This window comes from Schistocerca americana, chromosome 7 (assembly GCF_021461395.2).
Source record: "Schistocerca americana isolate TAMUIC-IGC-003095 chromosome 7, iqSchAmer2.1, whole genome shotgun sequence".
NCBI lineage: Eukaryota > Metazoa > Arthropoda > Insecta > Orthoptera > Acrididae > Schistocerca > Schistocerca americana.
This window is the reverse complement of record NC_060125.1, coordinates 487,109,645-487,134,544: the sequence shown is the minus strand read 5'-3', so window position 1 is coordinate 487,134,544 and position 24,900 is coordinate 487,109,645. Positions and strand designations below refer to the sequence as shown.

The 24,900-nt window shown below is 37.8% G+C and overlaps 1 protein-coding gene across 2 annotated transcripts in view; it reads right to left on the bottom strand.

The window, feature by feature from the left end:
- Window positions 1-24,900, bottom strand: part of LOC124621947 (gamma-tubulin complex component 2-like) — a 181,304-nt gene that overhangs the window by 52,130 nt on the left and 104,274 nt on the right. For both annotated transcript variants that reach the window (XM_047147461.1, XM_047147462.1), the window contains exons 11-12: window positions 20,413-20,584; window positions 11,437-11,611 (exon numbers count right to left, since the gene is read on the bottom strand). In XM_047147461.1, the coding sequence (XP_047003417.1) occupies window positions 11,437-11,611; window positions 20,413-20,584 (347 nt within the window). The remainder of the gene's footprint in view (window positions 1-11,436; window positions 11,612-20,412; window positions 20,585-24,900) is intronic.

Below are 24,900 nucleotides of genomic sequence, written 5' to 3'. Positions count from 1 at the left end.
ATGAAAGCATTTTTGCTGAAGGTCACAAATCGGAAATATACCCAGCCAACACGAACATGTATTGCAAGCCAACAGGAACATGAATTGAAAGAATAACAACCAATGACGAAACATAGCCCTACAGATTTGTCATTTTACCAGAATGTAGTCATAATGTTATACCCAGATGGGACTTCTTGTACGTGTCATAGGCAGTCATAGACTGTGGATGATCAAAGCTCCAGACTGACAAATCTATTCTAACAAGGACCCATAAAGATTGCTCTGGGAGTTTGTTTGCCACTGAAAACATTATCATCCCACCCCCATCTATGAGACACATTCCCAGGTCATCAAACAAGATGCTCAAATAAACTGTGAAGATTTGTCAATTGCAAAAACCTACTCAGGCTAGAAAAGATATCTGCATGCCTATGACAATTATAAGCACTGTAGATGGTTAAGGAGAATTTTGATCACTAATTGTCATGAGCATCCACAACTCATCCCTTAAGATAGGTAGGGGTGTGTGGGGGGGGGGGGGGGGGGGGGGGGCGCATGCGTGTGCAGGCGCACGCAGAGACACTCAATCCAGTCCAGCAAGGGCAGCTTAGTGTAATCGACGAAGAATCAAGCTCGCATTACCACTAAAGACAACAGAGGAAGCAGCTACTATCTGCCAATAAGACATTGGCCTCACCAAGAACAGCACTGGCGAGTGACAGCACTTCTGTGTCAGTTTTCTGTTGCATTCAAATCTAGAGTGGAGAAAAGACAGGAAAAGCAGCCCATGACAAAACACCATCTTAAGACTGGTGATTATCCACCAATCAGTCAGCACTCATATTGAGTGTTGCAGGGTGAATGATAAGATAATCTGGGAGGAAGTGGAGAAGATGCTGCAAGATGACATGTTCTTGGTCCTCTCCTGTGGTCCTTGTGAAGAAGAAAGATGGCAGATGGTGTTTCTGTGTCAATTATAAATGGCTGAACAAAAATCACAGATGATGATGTCTATCCATTGCTGCACACTGATGACACACTAGACTGCTTGAAAGCAGCAGAGTATTTCTCAACTATGGGCATGCAGACAGGCTACTTGCAAATCAAGGTGACAAGCCTGATTCCTTTCATACCTCCTGACTGCCTCCATATGTTTTAACTTATGCCGTTTGAAATGTGTAACACTCCAATAACTTTTGAATGTATGATGGACAACCTGTTTCAATACCTTAAATGGATAACATGTTTTTGCTGTCTGCATATCATTCTGTTCTTTTCAAAGACATTTGAAGAACATCTAAACCGGCTGGCGACCATGTTGAAGTCTGTTCAGACCATAGGACTCTGTCTGATTCCAAGGAAATCCATCTTCATCACCCGTATAATAACAATCTTGGGACACCTACTGAATGGCAATGGAGCCCATCCCCATACACAGAAAATAGAACAGTTACAGATTTTCCAACTTCCTGGCAGTTTTGTGTTGTGAGAAATTCATAGAAAATGCTCATACTACAGGCAGTTTATTATGCACTTCTGTGTTGAAGAACATTAAACACACAATTATGTCTTAATTTACTTCATGATGGAAATCTGACAGTTTCAACATTTTAAAGCTGTGGACAAGTTTCTTCCTATGCTTCTATCATGAAACCACAAAACCTTCAATAATAAATTGTGGTGTCACCGCCAGACACCACACTTGCTAGGTGGTAGCTTAAATCGGCCGCGGTCCATTTAGTACATGTCGGACCCGCGTGTCGCCACTGTGGGATCGCAGACCGAGCGCCACCACAAGGCAGGTCTGGAGATACGGGATAGCACTCGCCCCAGTTGTACGGACGACATCGCTAGCGACTACACGGACGAAGCATCGCTCATTAGCCGAGCAGATAGTTAGCATGCATTGCTCATTAGCCGAGCAGACAGTTAGAATAGCCTTCAGCTAAGTCCATGGCTATGACCTAGCAAGGCGCCATTAGCCTTACATAGTTTGAAAGTTATCGTATGAAATGTCTCAACAAGAAGAACGATGTATACAACAAGGATAAATAAAAGTTAAGTATTCGAGGAGCTGCATACTTTTCTTATTAGCTTTCGCTACTTATCCTGTTCCAGAATTCACGCCCGTCTGCGTTAGATTTCGGCTGCCTCTATCTACAAGGTGTTGGCACATTTACCAACACATCATAAATACTCTGTATCTACAATGTACGACTGATACTGCAGCCAAAGCATTATAATCATGTCAATAGCTGATTTAGTGGAGTTACCTGGGGTTTTTGTTAATTTAGATCAATACTGAACTGTGTTCAGTTTATCCAAGTTAAGTGTTATACAACAAAGCAAATTTGTAAACTGGGTTCAATGAACTAAGATCAAAATTTATCTTCACTCAGTGACTTATACAGTCAGCACTTATACAATGGCTGAGACAGTAAAGACTACTAGCCTCACATGTGGGGTAAAAGCATGGTTTTTGATTTTTAGTATTATACCGAGAACTGCCATTAATATGGTGTTATCCTCTTGGGTAAAATATTCAGGAGGTAAAGTTGTCCCTCATTTGGATCTTTGGATGGGGACTACTCAGGAGGATGTTGTCAGCAAGAAAACACACCAGAATTCTGTAAGTCACAGTACAGAACATTAGTTACCGTCACTGGATAGGTATGAAAGAAAATTTAAAAAGAGAAATGACTACATGGAAGGTAGATATAGCAGAAATTAGTGAAGTGCAGTGCTAGGAAGAGCAGGACTTATGGTCAGGTGAGCAAGGCAGTCAACACAAAAATAGATAATAGTAAAGCAGGCGTGGGTCTAATAAGGAACAAAAAATTAGTAATTCAGGTAAGATATTACAAACAGTATAGTGAAAACATTACAGTAGCTAAGACAGACACGAAGTTAACACTCACCACAGAAGAACAAATTTTGTATGCCTATTAGTTCCAGGGTGTGCACTGACCACTCCATGATAGTCAAGAGGGAGGTTGTTACAAAGTGCAGCAGATTTTTTGAGGAAATGACCGAAAAGCCTCTCCAGTTTGTCTGAGGAACATATTTCAGGCACTGTCTGTATCCAATAAAGATCCTGAGCCAGTTGCAGTCACTTACCCCATTTGAGAGAAAACCTCTCGGCTTGCAAGTTATGAGCATTCACAGAGGATGGGATAATTTGTAGTTTGGAGCTGCAGTGTTAACTGCTTGATGGAGCCCATTAGGGATACGGCTGCTAAGATGGGGAAGAAATCCAGTGTCACTATATGTGCATACTGGGGGAGAGTCATTCCAGATGTTGAATGAACCCTTCCCTTTGTCATGACAAGCACAGTCAACTGCAGATGGTGGCACATGTCTGTGCTAACAATGTGTGTCACTTTGAACCATTGGATCATAAGAGATTCTCTCTGGTTCCTGATGGCTATCTGTAGTGGTGAAAAGTCTTGCTTGCAACATGAAGGTGGTGCTCACCATCCTTAGCATCAATGACAGAATGGATTATGGACATTTCATACAGAGATGAGTGGAGGGCCTTAACCAGAGGCTTAGATGGTTCTGTGACTGTTAAGGCTACAGATTCCTTGACTTCTGCTATAAGGTGGTGGTGCATTTGTTGCTGTTACAAATATTTTATCTTGTAGTGATACTGAAGTAGATAGTTGCTGTGATTTAGTACTGGTGGACATTGACAGAAACAGTTTTCTGTCACATACTCGGTCTAATGTAGAGCTCTGTAAAAGTTTATTGTTGACTACATACGGGACCAGTATTGGCTCGTTCAGTTCTGTGTTGACTATTTTGATTTTTTGTAACATGGGCACATTTTAAGAAGAAATACAGGGAATATCAGGTTCAAATGCCAGACAAAGGCCATGTAATATATCAAAACAACAGAGGAATAAACATAAAATGTGGCAATGTGGTTGTGATAGTCATCAGCCTGCACTAGTTTGTAAACACAATGATGAATGTTGTGAAGCAGTACAATTTTGGTGACAAGATTACCAAAGCTCTGACGCATTGTTTTATGATCGTAAATATAAACCTCCACAGAACACTTTTATTAACAATGCTATTCTGGTAGAAAAAACTGCAAGCACGACAGAAGGCAACAGTCCACAAAGGCAACAGTCCACAAAGGCAACAGTCCACAAAGGCAACAGTCCACAAAGGCAACAGTCCACAAAGGCAACAGTCCACAAAGGCAACAGTCCACAAAGGCAACAGTCCACAAAGGCAACAGTCCACAAAGGCAACAGTCCACAAAGGCAACAGTCCACAAAGGCAACAGTCCACAAAGGCAACAGTCCACAAAGGCAACAGTCCACAAAGGCAATGTTTGAGTGGATGCTTTCTGAGGATAATGAAAAATTATGTTGTGCTGCCTTTTGTAGCATACTTAGAATGATCCACAATGAGTGCAACATTTAGCTGAATTTCAATTTTCAGACAGCCATACAAAGGGCAAGAGGAGACCAACAAATTTATCAAATGATGGAATGAATGAAGAAAGTGACATGTGAACATATCCAGATGTTCGAAAGTACTCCAGGTTATTTTGGAATGGAAAAGTTAAGCTAACCTTTTAACAGCAAATTTACTGAAACTAATATATTTATTTAAATGTAGCCTTTTTAGAAACAAATACAAATGCATTTCTAATGTGTAACATACTTTCCATATAAGTCTAACCACAGGACATATTGTAATATTTTACTGCAGTGTAATATACTGTAGTGTTATAATTCAGTTTCACTTTACTTTCAGATATCACACAGAAATTACTGACACAAAGCTTAACAGAGTCCTATGGAAAATATTTTGAGGATATTACAATGATGAAGATGAGGATATAACTTGCAAGTATCGCTTCTACTATGTAGTTTTTATGACACAGTTCAACCTAAGATTTGTAACCCCTTGTGTGTTCATCTCCAGCTGTTGTGAGCAATGAAAACAGCACAATAAATTGAGAAAAGTGATGAGAGGAAGATCATCACTCGTGAACTTTTAGTTCATAGAGCCAAACAATTTTATCACTTGACAGGGGCACCACTATCTGAAGATACTGTGTTTTTTCTTCGGTATGATGCAGAATCAGTCATTACCTTGTACTGCATTGGGTGAGGCATTCTACTCTCGTCAAAAAGGCAGTTTTATTTGTGCATCATTCAACAGTATGGCTCTCATTCTAAGCGGAATGCTCTTGATGTTCACTTCTACACTTGGACTGAACGTGATGCCAAGCAGGGGAATTCACAAGTTGCCAGTGTACTATTCCACCATTTAACAAACTTCTGTAAAGACAAACCGTAAATCAGAAAATTTAAATTATTCTGTGATGGTTGTGCTGGACAGAACAAAAAATTGTGTGTTATTAAAGCTAAGTAAATTTTCAGACACATCCAATGTCGTTTTTGAAACTACAGTTACTGTGTGTGGTCACAGTTATTTGCTGATAGATAGGGCTTTTGGCAGGGTGGAAAAACTATTTTAAAAAACCAAACTTGTGTTTCTACCAGAGGAGTAACGTACAGTTTTCCAGCAGATGAACCACGTGCATATTCTTAGCGTCAACTGGCAGGTTGATAGCAGGTAACTTGGAGTTGGTTCAGTCATCAAGGCAAAAACAAATTTCAAGACACCTGACATGAGAACGATCCCACGCAATCGAAGTCCATCTCTTGCAAAGAATATTATTCTGACTTATTTGCAATATGTAAGCTTACAAAATTCAAAAGAGGCAAGTAACAGTCATCTCTTGTAGTTGATGTGGTGTCACTGAAGCCTTAAGCAAAAAAATTGGATGATGTGAATCAGATTTTAAGTAAATTAACGGTAACTGATGGACATTATGCTACACCACTTTATAACAAGGTCTTTTCTTTTCAGTCTAAGTGAATGCTGTTCCCAGCAAATAATGACAAACTCTTTGTGTGAAATTTAGCACTTATCTTCAACATTTTTTGGCTGAATATACATTTTTAACAACAATTTAAATAGTGCTTGACTTGATGTAAATTGTATTTGATCTTTTACATTACACAGATAAAAATTATACCTAATTTTAATGGTGAGAAACAGAAAAATTCAGTGATTTTGCTGTAAGTGACAATTACAAAACCCAAAATGCATTTCCATTGTATCCGTATTTACAACATAAAAATGCAGCTATTTGGCAAAAATTAGGATTCAGGAATTAAAATTAAATAGATTATTTAAAATGTGTGGTTTCATGGAGAAATGTCACTCTGAAAACAGGCACCTCAGTTCATTCCTTCTACTGAACCCCTGCTCAGATGAAACAGTTGCTGAAAAGTTTACAGAAAATTTGTGTCTCATCTTGAACAGATGCTTCACTCATATAATTATAGTAGTTGGTGACTTCAATTTACCCTTTCACGTTGGCAAATATATATGTTTAAAGACAGTGGTACGCATAATACATCATCCAAATTTTACTAAATACTTTCTCCAAAAATTATTTTGAGCAATTAGTTCAGAAGCCCACATGAAATGTGGACACAATAATGGACACAATAATTAGTGACCACAAGGCTATTGTAGTGAGACTTAACACTGCAACGTCCAAACCCACCAAAAATAAATACAAACTATATCTATTTTAAAATAGCTGGTAAAAACTTGCTTGACGTCTTCCTAAGAGCATGTTCAAATGGTTCGAATGGCTCTGAGCACTATGGGACTTAACTTCTAAGGTCATCAGTCCCCTAGAACTTAGAACTACTTAAACCTAAGTAACCTAAGGACATCACACACATCCATGCCCGAGGCAGGATTCGAACCTGCGACCGTAGTGGTCGTGCAGTTCCAGACTGTAGCGCCTACAACCGCTCGGCCACCCTGGCCGGCCCTAAGGCTGGTATTACACTATCAAATTTCTTTGTCAAAGACTTGATCAAAGATGTGATCAAATATTCCGTCAAATATATTTGACAAAGATCTTTGACGTAGCGCTAGAAGGGGTATTACACTGTCATCAAATTTTTCGTCAAAGTTCAAGATGGCTGACAACAACTTGTTATTAACCGCAGCAGTTGCACGTACCGCAATTGCATTGTGTGTACATGCGGAAAAGAAGTGGGGGAAAAAAAGGAACCATACATACGAGGTTGACAGTCTTAAATTCCTGGGATTACAACTTGATAATAAATTCAGTTGGGAGGAGCACACCACAGAACTGCAGAAAGGCCTTAACAAATCTGTATTTGCAATTCGAGTGTTAGCAGACATAAGCAACATAAAAATGAAAAAGCTTGCACACTTTCATTCCATAATGTCATATGGGATAATATTTTGTGGTAAATCTTGACGTCAAACAAAAGTTTTCAGAGTCCAAAAGCGAGTAATATGTATTATTTGTGGAGTAAATTCACGGACGTCCTGCAGAAACCTCTTCAGAGAACTGGGTATACTAACTACTGCCTCTCAGTATATTTACTTCTTAATGAAATTTGTCGTAAATAATATATCTCTTTTTCCAACAAACAACTCAGTTCATACACACAATACCAGGAACATAAATGATCTGCACAAGGACTTAAAAGCACTTACTTTAGTTAAAAAAGGGGTCCACTACTCAGGAACACTCATCTTCAAAAATTTGCCAGTGGGTTTTACGACGACACGATAAAAGCATTCAACAAAACTTGTTAAGTGAGCTTACAGTGGAAGACGTCAAGTCGTACATCAATTACTTAAGAATGGATGAGCATACATTTCTGTATGTGCTCAATGAAGTGTATCCTCATATCACAAAGCACAATATTCACTTAAGAACTGCTACATCTTCAGAGGACAGGCTCACTGTAACACTCCGATTCCTTGCTACAGGAGAGGGTTATGTTCTGTTAGGTTAGGTTAGGTCAGGTCAGGTCTCCAATCTTCTTAATCTATTTTTGTATTCAGGGTGCCTCACATTGTAAAGCGCCTCATCAGCTTCAGACATCTCTGTTAATTTTGTAGTTGTCGGCACACACCAATTGTATTTACTGGCAATGGTTATAAAAACACTACACACGACAGAACGCTGCAGCAATGCTAGCGCTCCATGTGGTAACATGTCATATTGCAGTGAACAGAAGACAAGCGATTTCTTTGATCAAATACACAGCGAGGCCCTAGATTTGATCAAATATTGGACGACATTTGACAAAGTCCCTATTACACTATCAAATATATTTGACAAAGATATTGGACAAAGAAATTTGATAGTGTAATACCGGCCTAAGAGCATGTGTCCATTCCTATGAAACTAAGAATGTACACAGAATATGAGAGAGAGTGCTACAGATATGATACACAAGGTGGGGTGGCTATAAGTAAAACATAGGTGTTTCTCAATGTGGAGAAATCTTTTCATGAAATTTTCATCACCAGCTTTCTTCCCCAAGTGTGAAAATATGAGAGCATGCTGAAAAGTAATGCCTCTGAAATTTTTTATTCCGTTCTCAAGATCAGATGAGTTATTAAATGCCATGCTCATTACTCAGTCAACTTTCTCACTTTGCTGACACAAGTTGCAACCCTCTGTGGTAGAGGCCTCCAAAGTGTAGTGTGCAACATGGCAGTGTCTAATGTAACTATGTTGGTGTGCTGTGAGAACCTCATAAAAGCACGAACTCTTAAAGACATCTTTGTTCTTCGTGTTTACATATTTGCAGCTATCTATCACTAGATGGCTTGGAATTGTAGCAAGTAACATGGTGGTGTGTAACGTACCAATGTCAGTGTGTGAGAAACAGAATGCTGTAACTGAGATTTAAATTTGAGGAGTTACTCCACATATGGAGCACTATCTCCTTTGGCATGGCAACGCCAGGCCATCTGCAACAATCCGATGCCTTGGGTTCACTGTCTTCGATCATCCCCCGTATAGCACCATCATGATCCTATCTGATTTTCATCTGTTTCCAAAACTTAAAAAACATATTCAAGGTCCTCACTTCGGCAGTGATAGAGCAGTGCAAGCATAGGTGGGTTGTGGCTCAGACAACAAAGTCAAATGTCCTACAGTGATGGTATCAACAAACTGGTCTCCCATTAGGAGAAATGCGTTCATCGCCAGGGTGGCTATATTGAGGAATAAATACGTTGGCATGGAGAATAAGACTGTGGAACATTACTAACATTTGTTTTATTTAAAAAGCTTCAAGAGCTTTCACATTAAAAAAATTCGGAGGCATTTTGTTGACTCCCATCCTACGGAGGGTGAAATGACCATCACAATAAAGTATGAGAAACTGATCTCCCACAAATATTTAGATGACCATTTTTACCACAAATTAGTTGAGAGTCAAATGGTCGCTCATTAGCCGAGCAGACAGTTAGAATAGCCTTCAGCTAAGTCCATGGCTATGACCTAGCAAGGCGCCATTAGCCTTACATAGTTTGAAAGTTATCGTATGAAATGTCTCAACAAGAAGAACGATGTATACAACAAGGATAAATAAAAGTTAAGTATTCGAGGAGCTGCATACTTTTCTTATTAGCTTTCGCTACTTATCCTGTTCCAGAATTCACGCCCGTCTGCGTTAGATTTCGGCTGCTAACTATCTGCTCGGCTAATGAGCGATGCTTCGTCCGTGTAGTCGCTAGCAATGTCGTCCGTACAACTGGGGCGAGTGCTATCCCGTATCTCCAGACCTGCCTTGTGGTGGCGCTCGGTCTGCGATCCCACAGTGGCGACACGCGGGTCCGACATGTACTAAGTGGTTTTATGAATCTTCTGCCAAGCACATAAGTGTGAATGTCAGAGTATATGTACATATAGAAATTGCACGAATGTACGATGAAATAAAAGAATTTATTCAGGTGGTAAAGTGAGATGGAAATTTAGGCATAACTAGGATTCAGCAGTAGAGAAGAGAAGGAAAAATAGCAGATCACAGACTGGGGGATTAAACAGAAGAGGAAGCTGCTTGGTAGAATTTTGACAGAGCACAACTGAATCACTGCTAACATTCAAAACCAGGGAAAGGAATATAATAGAAGAAGAAAGGGTTGCTTTGAGAGATGGAACAATGGACACAGCAGAGGATCATCATCATCATCATCATCATCATCATCATCATTTATGCCTTTCAGCATTCAGTCTGGAGCATAGCCCCCTTATAAAATTCCTCCATGGTCCCCTATTCAGTGCTAACATTGGTGCCTCTTCTGATGTCTTCAGGATCAAATAGGCAAAAAAGTAAGTCCCAATAGAAATTATTGGACAACACATGAAATATCTAATTTAACTGATGAAAAGAGAGAATATAAAAAAGATGACGAATTAAGTAGTCATAAGAGAATACAGATGATTAAAAAAAGAGATCAACAGAAGCAAAGTGGTACACTGGAAATGGCTAGAGGAGAAATGCAAAGCTGTAAATCCATACACAACTAGGGAAAAGCTAAATACTTTCAGTATATCCATTGTGGATGACAAACTGTGACTGTGATTTAAACTGTTGTTTATTTGGTAATAAATATTCAACCATGAACATGTTTTCGAGCTACTGAAAAATCATAAAAAAGCGACTGGTTGCATATTTATTACAAAATAAACAACAGTTCAAGAGCTAAATACTGTATATAGGAACATTAAGGAAAGCTTTGGAGGACAGAGACATGGCTGCATGAATATCAAGAGGTCAAATCGCAAATTGCATAAAGAGATGCCATAATCCACACAGTTAAGAATGTTGATAATAGAGCCACATAATTGTACTTGAACTGCTGTTTCAAAGGGATTTTCCAGTATAGTTGTCCCTCTCTGAAAGGGAATTAAAACTGAGAGCAGTACAAGATTAGTATGCATGATTAGTCATGGATAACTCAATTAAATTGGTTTTATAATGTTAAGTGTTTGCACCACTCCCTCAGTGAAGACCATAATGAAGAGCCTGTGTAAACAGTTTCATCTAAAGTGATGAAAAGTTAACATTGCTAACAGATATTGAAAAACTAGTAAACTATACACTTTCAAATCAAATTTGTTTTAAATTTCATTACACCTTAGCACAGTAAAGGTACCAACTGCTTGCTTGTTTAGGTGTGAACTAAAAAGCAAACAAATTTAATCTCTGTCACTGATTGAAATTTAGCTCTGGATTATGATTTGAACAAAGACATCTTTAATATGCGGACAGTTCTCTTATTCATAGCATTATTTTTTTAAAGCATGAATTTCAATGTAAGGTTTGACTTTCTCAGGTTTGGAAAGCTGTAAACTACAGAGTTTTAATAGGTAACAAAGATTAAAATTCATATACTAAGTGAAAGTTTTCATCCAGAAATATTTAATTTCTTATGTAGAGGGCCAGCCATTGTTACTGGAACCATTTTAAATCACAACAGCACAGCCAGACTCGTTACAGAAGTGTTCCATAAAATTACTGTTCTCAATAAAATATTTAATTAATTGTAAAAATTGATATTCAATACCTTGCTGATGTTTGAGAGAAAGTTAACCCAATTTGGTTCAATTACTTCAACCATCATGTAGTACTCAAGATTCTGTACATAATCAAGCATTCTCATTCGAAGGGCGAATGCTGGAGTGTACATAATCAGGGCTTTATTGGAAAACAGCTTAGCCATTTTGTTTTTCTTCCAAACCCTGAAACAGAAGTGCTAAATTCACTGTGATGAAATTTAAAATTAACTGCATTGTTCATTTATCTCTACACAGGTATCATGACATTCAATATTTAGAAGTGATTGTTAATCAAATCTTATGTATAGAAAAATGTGTAATAACTCTTAGGTCCTACAGTTTAGTGAATATTGTGTTGAACAGCTTTATGAATGTTGTGCAACAGTAGTGAATTCTGAAACATATATATCTAACAGACTTATAGTTTACAGAGTTACAACAGCATCTTTTTCAATCCATGGCATTATTGGTTATTATGAGTGTGACAATGAATGAGAAAATAATAAAAACCAGGCCCAATGACTGATGACTTAAAAATATATGTAAGAACACTGAATTCACAAAGACATAGTACATCACATGACTCTTTCCGTAAGATTAATTTAGTCTAAATCATCTTCATGGGCCTCTCCTTACTCTGGCTTGCACACATCAACATTGGTCATAAATGGTTTCTTTTACTTATGTGAGAAGCCAAAAACTCAAGGAAATCAGATCAGAGCTGCCAGATATATTCAGATGTGTCTATAACCAATTATCTTCAACACATGCTTGTGTTCTGGTTATCCTGTGAGCAGCATTATTGTAGGCATAAGAACCCGCACAAACCCAATTTCAGCCACACCTGAGTTATTATCATTGGTTTAGGAAGGTAAAAACATTGACATCTTGCAGTGGAGAGAATTCTTTTACTCTGATGCCTTGCATTATACACTTTTATCTCACAAGCACCATTGGGAAAGAGCCAGATCTACATCTACTGTTTAGTCTTGGGTCAAATTGACAGTGGCCTATTAACAAAATTGTTGCTTCTGATATAAATGATATAATATCTGCTAACTGCAAACCCTTCTGGCATGAATATATGTGTGATATATTGACAATGTAGGAAAAGATAGATTGCTACTTACCGTAAGATAACACACTAAGTTGCAGACAGGCACAACTAAAAGACACTTACAAAATAATGTAATATATTCAACATATGGCTCCTGGCAGAGTTTCAAGAGAACGGTCAGTTATTTACATGTTCCATGGGTCATAAACATGATCTCTCTATGATGTGGAATAAATTAATTTGTACAATTATGGTAGAGTTTCTCAGAGAAAAATATGACAACCAGCTGATCACTTATGTGACTGTTTTCTGCGACTCCCCTCCCCCTTTTCCCTTCCATATAGTAACATTCATTCTCTCTCTCTCTCTCTCTCTCTCTCTCTCTCACACACACACACACACACACACACACAAAATCATACTTACACATTCAAAAATCCTACTATGGGTTAGAAGATACGATCAGACAGATATGATTTCCATTTATGTTTAGAGTTAAATTTATTATCTGTTAAATTCTCTACATCACTGGGTAAGTGGCCTACATTTTCAAACTGTAACTGATTCTTGACAATCAACTTCATAAAGAAGCAAATGTACTGGTAGGTGGTTGTTATGCTCAACTGTTTAAAGTTGGCCAAGTTTCTAGAGGGGACATAACATATTATCCTTATTAGACATTTCTGTATAATAAATACTTATTTCCTCAATAACGAATTACCCCAGGAAATGATGCAATACATTGGTGAATGAAAGCACAAAAACACAACTTTTTAACAATTTTGCTTACAAAATTAAATATCATCCACATCGCAAATGCTGCAGAACAAAGATGTTTAAGACAATCAGTAATATGTGATTGCCATTTCAGGTCCTTATCAATACAAACACTTTCGAATTTAGAATAGTCTGTTTCATTTATTGATTTACTCTTGCACATTATTTCTAATGGTGTGGTCAAGGCCTTGTGCACTACTGAATTGCAAGTATTGCTCTTCTTGGGGAATATGTAAGCTGCCTAGTCAAATACTTTTGACGACTTACAGATAGTACCAGCTGGCGACATTTTGTCATTTAAATTTTATTTAATATGACCTGTGAATTGAAAAATGGCATGTTCTTTAGAGACAATGCTTTGAAATTCACACCGACTGACTTACGATCTTATTTTGACAGATTTGTTATGGTTCTTGCACACACAATCTTCCAATACCTTCGAAGAGGAGGCAATTAGAGCAGTTGATTTGCATTAATATCTTTCTAACACCCTTTCTTAGAGAAGAGTTTGAAATTAGTATATTTCAGTTTGTCTGGAAATGTGCCTTGTAATAGTGATGTGTTAAATACATTATGAATACACTATATACAAGATGTCTCTCCCAAAAGTCATCATGCCCTTTTTCTCTGGCGTTTCATCAGAAATTTGCAATTTTGTTTTTGCAACGTGTATGTGAAGTCGGTCCAAACAAAAACTGCTCACTGCATGTGTTACGGAATGCCTACTGTTAACAGAAAACATCAGTTTGTTTCCTGTTACACATTTTTTTAATGAACTATTACATGCATGTTCAACAGAGCAACCCAAAATTAATCTATTACAATACTAATCTTACCAAAAGTATTAAAAGGGGGAACAAAACACAAATAATATCCAGTACTCCAGCAGTGACTCGAGTGCCGCCCTGGCCCACTCTGACTGCTATCACCATGCAGCAGCACCGCTTATTCATTACTGGAATACTGATTGTTCTTCTGTTTATTGTCATCATGAATACACATTGTTAAAATTGCTCCTTCCAGTCAATGCAGTTGCAGTCAGGCCACAGTGGCTGGAGATAGTGGTCATGTGAAGAAGGCTTTGGCCAAAACCTCAATGTGTAACAGTCTTTTCGTTGTGTTTATCAGCAACTCAACAGGTCATCTTTACAGTGAGTAGCAATCTATACTTTTCATAATATAGCTGGATCTACTTATTGTATTAAAGCTGCCTCCTTAACCATTTTTATCCCCCTCCCATTCCCTCCATTACAAAATTAACTATTCTTTGATGCCCCAGGAAGTGTCCTATCAACCAATCCCTTATTTTAGTCAAGATGTACTACAAATTTCTCTTCTCCACAAATCAACTCAGTAGTACTTCATCAGTGATCGTTTCTACACATCTAATCTTCAGTATTCTTTATCAGCACCACACTTCAAATGTTTCAGTTCTCTTTTTGTGTTTACCACTTATTGTCCATGTTTCCCTTCCATATACAGCTACACTTCACATAAGTACTTTCAGAAAAAGACTTCCTTACTCTGAATTTTATATTAGATGTTAACATATTTATGTAAAATTGTAGAAGACACCTTTCTGCATGCAGCACCCAAATGTATTTCTCCTTTTTAACAAGGTTCCTCAGTGGGTGTCCGGGAATATTATTTGACTTTCCATTTTCACATATTGATTTTTTTATTTAATACAGTACAAATAAATATTTTATAATAAAATGACAAGGCACTTACAGTAAAATATCTAATTCATCACTTGAAGATCATACAAGTTTCCCCAGTGTGTTTCAGAAAAGCTTTTCTTGGTCTTGCCAATTTGGATTTTATATCCATTTTAGTTCCATGATCATTAGCTACTATTTGCCCAAACAGCAATACTCGTCTTGTAATTTTAGTATCTTTACTTAATTGAATTTCCTTACCATCACATGATTTACATAAATATGCTCAGTGACCCTTATTTTACTTATGTGCATCTTATTACTTCTTTTCAAGACACTATAAATTCTGTTTAATTGTTTTTCCAAAACTTTGGTGGCATTTCCAAATTTTTCCCTAGTTTCAGTAACTGTTTGTTCAATATAGAGATTCAGTAACACTGTTGATAGGCTAGAACACTTCTCACTCCATCTTCAACTACTGCTCCTTCAAGTCCCATGAGGTAGCTACATGCATAACATACACAGGCATAATCTGCAACTGCCACATCACATGTGTACAGATTCCATTAAATTAGAGGTACTTTTGGTTCCAATTGATGCACAGTGAGGAGATTCTCCACGATGTAGACCATGACAGAAGAACAAGAATACACAGTAAATAACTGCAATGAAAAACAAATGTACAAATGTACTAATGTACGTTCCACAGATCCCAAGTGGAATGATCGCCATGCAAAAGGAATGAGTTTAAAAAAATTTAAACATATTTTCATTTCTGAGGTAATAAACACTGGATAGAATAATCATTTTGCAACATTTATTTAAAATTACTGCATTACTGCACTGGTCAGATTGTACTAATATTCACATTATTTTATTATATTAGTAACACACAGTCGCATCAGTCACTTGTACTAAGAAATTTATCAGTGGAGCAGAAGGAGTTGGCCACCAACAAATACTTCAGGCTTCTTTCAAATTGAACTTTACTGGAAGTTAAACTTTTTTTGGTTGCTGGTAAGTTATTGAAAATGTGTGTTCCTGAATAAAGGACACATTTTATGGACCAAAGTAACAGACTTTAAATCTTTGTAAAGATTATTCTTATTTATACTATTGATCCAAGAACTGAGCTGTTGGTTTGAAAGAGAGATATTTTTAATTGCAAATTTCATTAAGGAATAAATATGGCAGAGAAAAACAGTGTACGAAAAATAAAGTTCCACGAGGCAAAAAAAAAAAAAAAAAAAAAAGAGAGAGAAGAAGAAGAAGAAGGAGGAGGAGTCTTTATGTATTCAGTGCAAAAAAGGTATCATGGTTCAACCTGGAAAACATTACTGCTGCAAAGTTAAAGCAAAAAATGCGAACGAAATCATCACAAGATCAAAATCTAGTGAAGAAATCATGGCAAATGTACATTCAGGGATATCCATATGCAAACATTGCGATGACATCTGCATTTTAACTACAAAAAACAGTAAATTCAATGAACTTAAATGGACTGTACTCTTAATGGAGAAACAGCTGCAACATCTTGGTAGTAAAAACTCAAGAAACGAAACATTAACTCAACGTTAAAGAAATATTGGCTACCAACGATATAAACAAAGGAAGAACAACTGGGTAGACCAGCACAAAACTTGGAAATACAAAAGTGCGTGCATCAAATAGCTACAATGACAAACATGATTCTACCAACAATGTCAGTCAGAAACATATGAGTCCAGATAATAATTACAAACAACAACAGCTGTGCAATGTAAATTTTTCACACGTGTTGAATTGTAAACAAAGAAATGTGACTAAAAAATCAGTCGACTGGCCTCAAGTGTGCAAAACAGAACTAGTCTTAATTTTTGCCAATAATCATGGATGTCAGCTAGCAGAAGAGGTGGCAGATACACAAACTAATGCAAGTGCCCATGCCTTTGTCAAACCAGAAGCAGGCATTGCAGAAGTCACAAAAACAGTACTGAAATCGTGTGAAAATCTTGACTCAAAAGACTGTGTCATAATTTGTGCAGGTGCAAATGATATTGTCAGAGATAAAGGTAGTGAACTCATGACTGTGTGCTACCCAAATTAGGCAACAAAAATGGAGCTGCTGTAAATCAACCTCACAGATATGACCTACCTCTTTGGTCGTGTGTAAATAAATTAATAGGAAGAGTAAACAAAGAGATAAATGAAGTATGCAAAAAATTTCTGTATGTGAACTTAATAAATGCAAGCACATTAGACTGATCCATGCATACCAGCCGTCGCCTTCATTTAAATCACAGTGGGAAACAATTTTTTGCTTGAATAAATCTGTCGTTTAGCAAATTTGATTCGCAGCAGTATAGAATAGAAGCAGTCCAAAGTACTTTGGACAAATGGGTTATAAAGAAAGATGTGATGGCTAATAATAAAGGCAAAAGCCATTTTTTAGGGACATAGACTGTATCACAAAAAAATGTGATGCACAATTAAATTGCAAATACACGCAAGATTGTACAACAGAATGTACTGCCATTAACAAATAAAGTTGATGAAATAAATATACTCCTCAATAGTGAATGGAAAGACGTTTCAGTTTTACGTTTTTGTGAGTGTTGGTTACAAAATGAGTATTTTCAATACTTAAAAATATTGCATTTTAACCTTGCAAACTGCTTTTGTTGTATGGAATCAAAACATGGGGGAACTTGTATATATGGAAAAGAAAATGTAGATTATAAGAGTATAGCCTCTGTGTGCAAACTAGGGTGTGAAAAAGCCTTTGAAATCTCAGCTGTTAAGTTAATGTCTGAAAAAACTATTCTTTTATGTATGTATAGACCTCCTATTAACAACATAAGTGTGTGTGGTTCTTTTTTTTTTTTTTTTTTTTTTTTTTTTTTTTTTTTTTTTTTTTTTTTTTTTTTTCCAGAAAACTGGATCTTGCTTTAGGCAAACTCAAGACAACTAGGAAAACAGTGGTATTGTGTGGAGATTTTAATATTAACTTTCTGAGGCATAGCCTTCCCAGGGAAAAGTTCTTAAGTATTATAAAAGCCTACAATCTTTGTCTGGCTGTTAGCTCTCCAACACATGTAACAAAAACAAGTGTCACTCTCCTTGATCAGGTATGTGTAAAAATGGACAAGTGTACTTCAGAAAACTTTGATACCAGCTATAGTGACCACCTTTCACAATTACTAACCATACCTGTAAATCACATTTCAACCAGTGTACAAAATATTACCCATGAAAGAATTTATAGTCATAAAATATTGAATACTTCCAGTACCTAATCAGCGAACAATCTTGGTGGGAAGTATATGATATCTCTATTACCAATGAAAAGATGGAAAATTTTTTGAACATCAAGCATAACTTTGACGTAGGTTTTTCACAAAGGAAAGTGATTTCTAGAAGCACAGATTGATTCAAAAACTAGATTACATCAGCCATTGGAGTATCCTGTAAAAGGAAGCAGGAACTTTTTCTGCAGTCAAAAACTGACAGCAGTCCAAAATTTCTTAGTTATTTCAAAACATACGTGCTAGGTAGTTATGAAATGTGTCATAAAGGAGGCAAAAATTAAGGGAAAGACAAATATATTATGAAGTCACCCAATAAAACTAAGTCCATGAGGAAAGCTTTGCAGGATCTTATGGGGAAGAAGACAACTCACAAAAATATTGTAATATTGCAAGATGGCAAGAATGTCACTGACTCTAGGGCAGTTGCAAACAGCTTAAATTCTTATTATGCAATTGTTGCTGCAAAATTAGTGAAGGAAAAATTTGGTAATCCACCTATATATGACATGGACTTTAGTCTATTGAAATACATAATTTATCCATGTTTCTCAGTCCAATAGGCCCAACAGAGCTCCTAAATACCATTAATTCACTGAAGAGTAATTATTCAACTAGTATTGATGATATTCCAGATTAGATTAAAAAAATAACGGCAAAACACATACTCTCTCCTTTATCAGGTTGCCCTCCATGGGGCATATGCAATTCCTCCTTATCACGTGGTGTCTTCCCACAGCAACTGAAAATGGCACAAGGAGAACCCCTATATAAAAAAGGTGATCAGCAATGTATGGGTAACTATTGAAAAAGTGTTCCTTTCACAACTTACTACATTCTTTGACAAGAATAATGTTATTTCTGGATGTCAACATGGCTTCAGATCACAGCAATCAACTGAAACAGCCACTTTCTACCTGACAAACTATGCCTTAAATGCAGTGGACAACCACAGAATTATCTCAGGTTTATTGTTGGACCTAACAAAAGCTTTTGATGTGATTGATCATACTGTGCTCCTGGGGAAGCTTGAACGGTATGGCATAAGAGGTGTGCCAAATCAGTGGATTAAATCATATTTGGAATATCGTTCTCAGGCAATTGAAATTAAGTACATGTAAGGAAATGAACTCCAGGTACACCATTCAGTACCACGTGGACTAGGTCATGGTGTCCCACAGGGCTCTATTTTATGTCCCCTTCTTTTTTTGGTATATCTTAATGGTTTCCCGTCACACGTTAGGGGTTCTGAACCTGTACTGTTTGCAGATGACACCAGTCTATTGATTTAAGAAAATAAAGAAGACAATCTCACTGCATCTGCAAAATGTATTACAAAAGAAGTGTCTAAATGGTTTACCAGAAACAGGCTAATAGTTAATCCCCAAAAAACAGTACTCATAAATTACCACACAGATCAAAATAAAAATGCTGCACAACACGTATAGATAACCAAATCATTAGTCCTGTCGATGAAGCTAAATTTCTTGGGATACATAACCAGGAAAATCTTAAATGGAGTGCTCATATCACATCCCTAAATTCAAAACTAGCAAAAACAAACTATGTAGTAAGAATTCTTTGCAACAATACTAGTGCAGAAACGGTTAGGGCCGTATACTTTGCTTGTGTACACTCAATACTGAAGTACAGTATCATTTTCTGGGGAAATGTATACCAGGCCATAACAGTTTTCAGGAAACAAAAGGCAATTATTAGAATAAATGAGACAATTGAGCAGCAGAAAACCATGCAAACCTTTCTTTAAAGATGTGCATGGGCGCAAACGCGCGCTTTTATTTACTTCAAAATTTAGTGACAAAGAATTGGCTAGGAACCATTTATTAATGTCCATAAAATATCATTAAGCAATCTTTCTAAGACTATATAATTGATTTGCTATTTACTGCAATGTTTGTACCATCTGCAAACAAACCAAACTTGGCAACCATAATGTTACTGTGCAAAGATCATTGATATACACAAGAGAAAGCAAGGGCCCTCAGATGGAACCTTGTGGGCCACCACGTCATTAGTTCCTAGTTGGATGATGCCTGGTTGTTTAATTCAAGTCTCTTTCCTAATGACACTCTTTGCTTCTCGTCAGAGATATAGGGAATGAACCATTTTTCAGCATTTCCTGTAAAAACATAATGTCCGAATTTACTTAAAAGTTGAAAGACGACCATAGAGAATGATGTAACAAACCTGCAAAGCAATTTCTCAATGTGTTTACAATAGAAAAGGTGGCGAAACAGCATCTGGTAACAAGCTATAGCCTTCCTATTGAGTACCAGTGACACAGGCCACTTTACATCATAACCAAATGAGAATGCTTCAATTCCAGACAGATGTACATTATGCAGTGCAACTCGGTATTCTGAAACAAAATAAAAATAAATTGTGTTCACAGCATTAATTATTTAGAATATCAATATCTGTATAGGTAATGAGTCTAATGTGATTTTTTAAATGTATTATACAGAGTAGCAATCTATCCTTTTCATAAGATTGTCATTATTCAATCCTGGATTTTACATTGTATTATACAGATGATTTATGACCTGAACTAATTTTACATCACTTTCTATTACCCCCCGCCCCCACCACACACACATACACACACACACACACACACACACACACACACACACACACACACACACACACAAATCATGGCAAAAATCATGGATCTTGCCACAGTGGGGTGGCTGCCATGCCTCAATGATACACAGCTGTAATGTATGAGCAACCATATCAGAGGGGTATATGTGGAGAGGCCAGGCTAATATACAGTTCCTTCAGTAGTTGAAGGGCCACCTGGCATCTGAAGCTGATTGCAGAACAATTCTACTGCTGCCAACATACATTTTGTGTAATGACCACGAAGAAAATATATGACAAATTAGGGCTCATATGAAGGAAAGGAAATGACCAGTAGTGGAATAATGTACTCCCTGCCAGGCACCGTACGGTGGCTTGCGGAGTATGTATATTGTTGATGCTGCTGCTGCTGATGATGATGATGATGATGATGATGATGATGGCGACGACGATGATGGCGACGACGATGATGGCGACGACGATGATGGCGACGACGATGATGGCGACGACGATGATGGCGACGACGATGATGGCGACGACGATGATGGCGACGACGATGATGGCGACGACGATGATGGCGACGACGATGATGGCGACGACGATGATGGCGACGACGATGATGGCGACGACGATGATGGCGACGACGATGATGGCGACGACGATGATGGCGACGACGATGATGGCGACGACGATGATGGCGACGACGATGATGGCGACGACGATGATGGCGACGACGATGATGGCGACGACGATGATGGCGACGACGATGATGGCGACGACGATGATGGCGACGACGATGATGGCGACGACGATGATGGCGACGACGATGATGGCGACGACGATGATGGCGACGACGATGATGGCGACGACGATGATGGCGACGACGATGATGGCGACGACGATGACGACGATGATGACGACGATGATGACGACGATGATGACAATGATGTAGATGATCTAACCTCGTAATGTTAACCAACATGGCCTCATATGTTGATACTGCTAATGGCTTAAATTACAAGAACACTACGGCCATTATCTTTCCCAAGGGGATTCAGTTGCATTTTAATTATAACCACAATGTATACGTGAATGGGACCGTGACACAGGAACATTTCTTATAGACCATATGACTGTAAGACAGATTTAGAAACCACATTATAAATTGAAAATATTTCTGGTGGCAGATGTGATCTCTGAGCAGCATTCACTTTAATTAATTGCAGATTAAAATTGTAGACACGGCAGAGAAGTGGAAAAATAGAGGTGGTGGGACCTACATAAATGGTGAGAACTACCAGTCATTAACAGATTCAAAAGGAACATTAGGCAACAATTGACAGAAACAATGGAAAAAAATATAAGATGAATGGGTAGCTTTGGGATGAAACTGTAATGGCAGCAGAGGATCAAATAGATAGAAATATAAGGCCCAGTAAAGATCCTTAGAAAGAAGAAAACACAAACAAACAGCAAATGAAGTAGACAAAAGAGAATACACTGAGGTGACTGAAGACATAGGACATCTCTTAATATTGCGTCGGACCTCCTTTTGCCTGCCATAGTGCAGCAAACTCAATGTGGGATGGACTCAACAGGTCATTGGAAGTCCCCTGCAGAAATATTGAGCCTTGCTTCCTCTGTAGTCATCCATAACACAAAAGTATTGCCAGAGCATGGTATCGTACACGAGCTGACCTCTCAATTATGTCCCATGAATGTCCAATGGGATTCATGTCAGTTGATCTGTGTGGTCAAATCACTCATTCAAATTGTCCGGAATGTCCATCAAACAAATTGTGAACAATAATGGACCAGTGGCATGGTTCACTACCATCATCAAAATTGCATCGTTGTTTGGGAACATGATGTCGATGAATGGCTGCAAATGCTCTCCAAGTAGCTACACATCCAGAAGACCCACTCCATTCCACATAAACACAGCTCACACCATTATGGAGTCACCACCAACTTGTACAGTGCCTTGTTGACAACTTGGATCCATGGCTTTGAGGGGTCTGCGATACACTTTAACCCTACCGTCAGCAACTGAAATCGGACGCCATGTTTGATTTCACACAGTTTTGCTTGGCTTTTAATGCTGACAACTATATGCAAATGCTGCTGCTCTCTATCGTTAAGTGAACGCTGTCGACCATGGCATCGTATTTCGTGTATGCAACCATCTGTATATGTGCATATTGCATATTGCTATACATGACTTTTGTCATCTCAGTGTACAGACATCTAAAAAATGAGAGTGACACAAAATGTAAAAAGATAAAACAGGAATAGCTAGAGGAGATATGCGAAGCTGTAGGGGTATGTGTAATTAGGGGAAAGAAAGATGCTGCCTACAGGAAAATTAAGAGTTGTTTGGAGAAAAGAGAAGCTGTTGTATGAATATCAAGGGCACAGGTAGGAAGCTACACTAGGCAAAGAAGATAGAAGGAATATATAGAAGGGCTATGCACAGGAATCGAGTTTTAAGACAACAATCTTGTGGAAACGGAAGAGAAAGTAGATGAAGATGAGATGGAAGATATGATACTGCAGGAAGAATTTAACAGAGCACTGAAAGATCTAAGACAAAACCAGTCACCCAGAGAATACAATATTCCCTCAGAATTATTAAGTCCTTGGGTGAGCCAGCCATGACAAAACTATTCCACCTGGTATGCAAGATATGAGATAGGTGTAATACCATCTGTCTTTTAAAGAAATGTGGTGATTAAAATTCAAAAGAATGTAGGACACAGATGTGAATATAACTAAACTGTCACTTTTGTAAGTCATGGTTGCAAAATGTTGACATAAATTACTTACAGAAGAATGTAAAGACTGCTAGAAGTTGACCTAGTGGAAGATCGATTAGGGTTCAAAAAAAATATAGCAATACACAAGGCTTTACTGACCTTGTGACTTAGCCTAGAAGACAGGTTAAGGAAAGGCAGACATGCATTTACAGTATTTGTGGATTTAGAGAAAGTTTTTCACAGTGTTGACTGGAATACACACCGAGATTATGAAGGTAAATAAAGAAAGCAGTTTCTTTTTTACAACTTGTACAGAAACCAGACTGCAGTTATAATAATTAAGGTCATGTGAAGAAAACAGTAGTGGGGAAGGTTGAGTGTGGTGTAACATGGGATTCTGAGGAATAACATGTTCCACTTTTAACCTCTTAATCCATGAACGATGTTCATAAGAAGTGAAAATATAGTTTAGGTAGTTGTTGAATGCAGAATGTCCCACTGTCCATATGAAGTATAAGTCAAGTCAGTTCTGGACATTGAGAAGGTTGGATGGTGAATAAACCTCTCCAGTTGATGTGGCAAGAGCGCTTTTTCTTTGGACATTGCGGCTTGGCAGTGCCTTGGAGGTCAAGAAGCAAAATGACAGGCACAAGAGTGTGAACAGCCATAAACAATGAAAAATCATTACAAGGACTGTCACTCTATTGATAATGCAGAAGTAAGACACATGTGTGTAATAGTTTGTCAAGAGCTATGAAGTAAAAGATATCAGGTTCACTCATCATTGTATATGAAACACATTGCATGTAACACACATAATAGTTACCATTAAAACTGTTTACATCATTTAGTAGCTTCGACAGGTTGGAACTCTATTCCATCACCCACATACTGAAACAAGGTGAAGAAGTCCGACAGTATGGTTCCGTGGCAGTATGGTTCTATGGCACTGCATAGCAGGACCATGAAAGGAATTAACGGCGACAGGAAATAATTTGAGGTAAAGTTGACATACATGCATCAGGGTGACAGATTGTTGGGGAGTACAATTCACAATCAACCACGAAACAGTCCACGAGTGAAACAGGGATGTAGCCCTTTCACCAATGTTATCAAATCCATACTCTGGAAACCAAGGAGAAGTTTGGTAAGGGAATTACCATTCAGGAAGAAGTATAAAAATGTTGAGGTTTTCCAATGACTTTGTAGTTCTCTCAGCATCAGCAACAAACTGGGAAGCTCAATTGGACAGAACAGATAGTGTCTTGAGAAGGCATTATAAGAACAACAACAGAAGTAAAACAAGGATAATGGAATGTAGTAAAATTAAGTCAGG